The sequence below is a fragment of the Neoarius graeffei genome, chromosome 16, assembly GCF_027579695.1.
Source record: "Neoarius graeffei isolate fNeoGra1 chromosome 16, fNeoGra1.pri, whole genome shotgun sequence".
In the NCBI taxonomy this organism is placed as follows: domain Eukaryota; kingdom Metazoa; phylum Chordata; class Actinopteri; order Siluriformes; family Ariidae; genus Neoarius; species Neoarius graeffei.
This window is the reverse complement of record NC_083584.1, coordinates 11637934-11643933: the sequence shown is the minus strand read 5'-3', so window position 1 is coordinate 11643933 and position 6000 is coordinate 11637934. Positions and strand designations below refer to the sequence as shown.

The following is a 6000-nucleotide window of genomic DNA, read 5'->3' as shown; positions in this document are numbered from 1 at the left end:
TCTATGTTCTATTGTGAATACAATATCAGTTTTTGAGACTTGTAAATTATTGCATTCCATTTTTATTTACAATTTGTACTTTGTCCCAACTTTTTTGGAATCGGGGTTGTATATTAATTTTAGATGAACCCATCCTGCAGCCATCTGTTTTATTTCCTAGACAGTATAGATTGACCATGACGTAGCATCTGAAATCCATTAAAAAAATTAGCATCACATTAGGTCTAGACAGAGAGAGAAATGATATATCGCATCTGTGACTAATTGTAACTAATAGTGCTTGAAAGCATTAACTGGAGTGCCATTAGCATCAGGGTGGTGATGAGTCATCTCCTGTGTTTGCAGGATGAAGCACTTTATCAATCTGGGTAAATATATCTATTTATATTCATGGGTCAAAAGAATGTGGTGGTTTTACAAAGACATAAATTGTAGGTGTGTCATCAAGAACAGAAAGCAAAGTAGTATTCTTGATTCTGAAAAACGAAGTCTCATACTCAGTTCATCTTGAAGGTTTTTTTTTTTTACCGCTCATTAGTTAGTTCAGTAGAGTAATGAGAACTCTTACATATTCTTACATTTAAACCTGCATCCCACAGTGTCAAGTCAAAACTATATTCTTACCTTTCACCATTTATAAACATCATGTAAAGAAACTGGTTAAAGCTGTAGCTTGTAATGTTTATTACAGGTCTAGAAACATTTTAATCATATAATTTTTGGCTATAGGTGCCATGTGCACAAGATCTGGCTAGATTTTATTAGACTTTCTCTAGCCTGGATGGGTGTGGTCAGAGTTTGCAGAAGCAGAAGACAGTGTTCAGGGTCTCTGAGTGAATGAGCGTAGTCAGAGTCTGTGGGCATGGACAGGATTGGTCAGAGTATGAGAATGTAGAAGTAAATGGGCATGATCAGAGAGAACAGTTTGGAGGAGCTTGTGGTTGGAGCCTGTGGGAGTGAAAGGTTGTGGTCAGCGTCTGTAGGAGAGAATGGGTATGGTCAGAGAGGACGGGCGTGATCTATCTGCTGTGAGAGTAGAAAGGCATGATCAAAGTTTGTGGAAGCAGAAGACTGTGGTCAAGGTATGTGGGAAGGGGAACGGGTGTGGTCAGAGAGGACGGGCTTGATCTATCTGCTGTGAGAGCAGAAAGGCATGATCAAAGTTTGTGGAAGCAGAAGACTGGTTAGGGTCTGTGGGAAGGGGGAACAGGCGTGGTCAGAGTAGATGGGCTTGATCAAAATTTGTGGAAGCAGAAGACCATGGTCAGGGTCTGTGGGGAGGAACAAGCATGGTCAGAGAGGATGGGCTTGATCAGAGTTTGTGGAAGCAGAAGACTGTAGTTAGGGTCTGTGGGAGGGAGGAGCAGGTGTGGTCAGAGAGGACAGGCTTGATCAAAATTTGTGGAAGCAGAAGACCATGGTCAGGGTCTGTGGAAAGGAGGAATGGGTGCGATCAAAGTCTGTGGGGGGGGGGAACGAGCATGGTCGGAGAGGACAAGCTTGATCAAAGTTTGTAGAAGCAGAAGACCATGGTCAGGGTTTTTGGGAAGGAGGAATGGGTACGGTCAAGGTCTGTGGGGGGAGAACATGCGTGGTCAGAGTAGATGGGCTTGATCAAAGTTTGTGGAAGCAGAAGACCATGGTCAGGGTCTGTGGGGGGAGAACGTGTGTGGTCAGAGTAGATGGGCTTGATCAAAGTTTGTGGAAGCAGAAGACCATGGTCTGTGGGGGGAGAACGTGTGTGGTCAGAGTAGATGGACTTGATCAAATTTTGTGGAAACAGAAGACTGTGGTCAGGGTCTGTGGGAGGGGGAACAGATGCGATCAAAGTCTATGGGGGGGACGAGTGTGGTCAGCGAGGACAAGCTTGATCAAAGTTTGTGGAAGCAGAAGACCGTGGTCAGGGTCTATGGGAAGGGGGAATGGACGCGGTCAAGGTCTGTGGGGGGAGAACGTGTGTGGTCAGAGTAGATGGGCTTGATCAAATTTTGTGGAAGCAGAAGACTGTGGTCTGGGGGAGGGGAACGAGCATGGTCAGAGAGGACAGGCTTGATCAAAATTTGTGGAAGCAGAAGACTGTGGTCAGGGTCTATGGGAAGGGGAAATGGGCGCGGTCAAGGTCTGTGGGGGGAGAACGTGTGTGGTCAGAGAGGACAGGCTTGATCAAAATTTGTGGAAACAGAAGACTGTGGTCAGAGTTTTTGGGAAGGAAGAATGGGTGCGGTCAAGGTCTGTGGGGGGAGAACATGCGTGGTCAGAGTAGATGGGTTTGATCAAAGTTTGTGGAAGCAGAAGACCATGGTCAGGGTCTGTGGGGGGAGAACGTGTGTGGTCAGAGTAGATGGACTTGATCAAATTTTGTGGAAGCAGAAGACTGTGGTCAGGGTCTGTGGGAAGAGGACGAGCGTGGTCAGCGAGGACAAGCTTGATCAAAGTTTGTGGAAGCAGAAGACCGCGGTTAGGGTCTATGGGAAGGGGGAATGGGTGCGGTCAAGGTCTGTGGGGGAAGAATGTGCCTGGTCAGAGTAGATCAAATTTTGTGGAAGCAGAAGACTGTGGTCAGGGTCTGGGGGAGGGGAACGAGCATGGTCAGAGAGGACAGGCTTGATCAAAATTTGTGGAAGCAGAAGACTGTGATCAGGGTCTGTGGGAGGGAAGAGCAGGTGTGGTCAGAGAGGACAGGCTTGATCAAATTTTGTGGTAGCAGAAGACCGTGGTCAGGTCTATGGGAGGGAGGAACGGGTGTGGTCAGAGAGGATGGGCTTGATCTATCTGCGGTGAGAGCAGAAAGGCATGATCAAAGTTTGTGGAAGCAGAAGACTGCGGTCAGGGTGGGTATAGTATTATGAAGTTCTACACACAGCTGTAGTATGGGGTTAAAAGAGAGTACGAGGGTAAGTCAAAAAGTTCTAAGACAGACGTTATAATTTCAAAAGGTGTGAAAGGCATCCCCCAGAATCCTACAAAGAGAGAATTCTCTGATGGAAACACCGCTTGCAGAAGTGTTTAGACTTAAATGGAGGATATGTAGAGAAATAGCTTTGTTATTTTCATAAATAAAGATTTTTTTTCAATTTATCTTAGAACTTTTTGACTTGCCCTCGTATTTATAGAGAATACTATACTGACTCAGTTCTAGCTGTAGTGACTCACGTGGTCTCTCATCAATAGCTTCTCGCTTTACAATGAGACTCATGAAAGGCAGTGATTTGGTGTTTTGATTATTTTTTTTATTCCGTATATAATGCCTTTGTGTGTGAATGGCACTGAATAAAGGCAGCCATAGCCTGACGCCAGCAGGAGCACAAAGTGGTCGGGGAATATGGCGAGTCTGGCATGCAGGCTCCTCTCTGGGCATGCCAACAACAACACACTCACTCAAGCAGACAGAGGACAAAAACAATAGGTTCAGCAACAGGGTTAAAAAGCTAAACAAATAACCAAATACACAATCTTTATCAAGGCAAACATCACAACACCAGGATGACCGCTGCACAGAAATCATGATTTAAAAAAATTATTAATCAAAGATGACGTTTCAACAGTCTCCATTGAGAAGGATGAAACAGATGGAGAGTGGACTGAAGTTCACTTATTTGGGCTCTTTCCAGTTTAATAAGCTCCTGTTTGGCTGCTGTGCTGTTGGCACATGTTGAAATGCCACAGGGATCTGAAAAAGTCAAACTGTATTCAAATGCTTATGAAACGTTTGATATCCCTCCCACAGGGTGTAAAAAGAAAGAGAAATGAACTCTCAGAGATGGACCACAGAGCAGATAAGAGACATGGCGGGCTGTTTATGAGACAAAGATGGAGGATTTTTGTTCCCCCTTTTACAGACATTTGGCAACGTGTTCCTTTGGCAGTCCAGAATGGATTGGCAGTGTTGGCTATTGAACATACATTCACATGCACGTAGACTAATACGAATTACGGACTTGCGTTTAAATGCACTTACGTGGCCTCAGCTTCCATTGCGTCAAAAATCAATACATTAAATAAATAAATAAAATATAACCTGTCCATGCATTCGACAGTCTTCTGGATAGAAAAGAAACGACTGATTGGAATCAGTTTCAGTTCACAGTCCAGTCTTCTCTGGTCTCTTGGTCTTCGCTCGCTCGCTCTCTCTCACACACAAACTTCCAGGCCACTGTGTAGTTTGGCTGGTGTGTGATCAGAGGTGTGTGCTGTCCTGCGTGTTGAACCGGTGGCGATCCGTGTCCGATTTGCCAGCGCAGTGTTTCCGCCCACTCCCCTGATTAGGCACCAGAGACAGAGGATCAGGTCTTATCAAATACCTGCAGAATAAACACAACCACTGTGGTTAAGATCAGACAGAAAGAAAGCCTGATCAGTACCCTGAGGTTCCTGGTTATCTGATGCACAACAGGACCAGCGCTGACAGGATGGTGATGGATTTAATGATTTTTTTTTTTTGCAGTGTCTTTGTTGCCTGTCTGCACTAGAAGTTTCTACATGCTGTCTTGTGATTTTCATTTTCTCCAACATCGTGCACCGAGGTCTGTTTCGTTCTCGTGTGTAGTTAGAATGACAATAAGACTTATTTACTACTAATAACTACTACTAAGGATTTGATTTCATTGTCATACTCACACGACATCGTGCAGCTCGAGCCGTGTGTCAGGTGACGGGTTGATGAGGATGTAGGAGAGTCTGTTGCCCTGGTCAATCATTTCATCTTACATCAGACAGCATGGAAAGGAGGGGGGGGGTAAAAAGAGAGAAAGAGAGAGAGCACAGAGTCTGTTTCAGCCTATAAAGCGAGACGGCCTTTCAATTTAATTCCGCGAGTTGGCCTAAGTGGTTAGCGTGTCTGCCTCTCAATCGGGAGATCGCGAGTTCTACTCACGGTCGGGTCATACCAAAGACCATCATAAAAATGGTACCTACTGTCATCTGGCAAGGCATGCTGCAAAATAGTGGGGAGTCAAACTCTCACGGTTACTAGAGGACCCGCCCCCCACCGTAACCCTAGCTACAGTATGTAATAGGCAAGAGGCCGAGGGCTATAGAAATGGAGATCGGCGCCACCTAATGCGCCATATGGTACGGGAAGGACTTTAGACTTAGTCTTTCAATTTCATAAAATGGGTGAAATTTAGTCATTTGGATCTAGCCAGGCTGCAAGATTTGTTATTGGTCTTTTGTATGATGACCTTGATTTCCTCTTCACTCACAGGTGAAAACCTCTCGAGCTTACATCCAACAGATGGTGTGTTAACTGGTTCAGGATTCAGATTTGATGTTGATGCACCACGATCCAAATTTGCTCGGATGTTTATCTTCTTGATGAAGTGGTTGGCAAATTGGTTTGTGAGTTCAGGCAGGTCATCATGCACAGGCAGTGAACATTCAGATTGACTGTGAAGTAGTTTGTCAATGATCAAGAATAGTTCCTTTTGATTACCTGCACTGTCATGAACCTTATTCCTGTAGAACGACTCCCTAGTGGATGATGTAAGATTGCACTAATATCTGCAGTGTTCTTTGAAGTGTTCAGCACCAGCTAGTGCTCCTGTTCTTCAGTAGCGTCGTTCAAGTTTTCTCTTGACCTAGCTCTCTGGTGAACCACAGAGCTTGCGGTTGATGTGATAGTTTTCACATTGGTTGGTGCATGTCCATTTGCTAGATCAAGGAGAATGAAATTATAAAGAAGTGCAGACTCATTGACACATTGATCCATGATAGACAATGGAGATGAGTCGATGTCCTCCTTAAACTGGTCAATAACAACTGATTTCCAATTACAAACAGTAACAGTTTTCCTTTCGTGCACTTGTTTAGGTACTGTGAATGTAAACTCAACCAGACAGTGATCGGATATCCAGGCTGGATGAACCAAGACATTATCAATCACTAAATTCTCCTGCTCTTGGCTGGTGATCAGGCCGAGGATATGACCTAGTCTGTGGGTGGGCCTGGTTACTCACTGAGAAAGATTGAAAGCATCCAGTAACTGGAGAAAAGCATTTGCAT

The 6000-nt window shown here is 44.7% G+C and overlaps 1 protein-coding gene across 2 annotated transcripts in view; it reads right to left on the bottom strand.

Moving 5' to 3' along the window:
* Positions 1-3208: 3208 nt before the first annotated feature.
* Positions 3209-6000, bottom strand: part of LOC132900412 (potassium channel subfamily T member 2) — a 349331-nt gene continuing 346539 nt past the window's right edge. For both annotated transcript variants that reach the window (XM_060942489.1, XM_060942490.1), the window contains 2 exons: positions 4618-4702; positions 3209-4301 (listed from right to left, as the gene is read on the bottom strand). In XM_060942489.1, the coding sequence (XP_060798472.1) occupies positions 4178-4301; positions 4618-4702 (209 nt within the window). In that variant the 3' untranslated portion in view covers positions 3209-4177. The remainder of the gene's footprint in view (positions 4302-4617; positions 4703-6000) is intronic.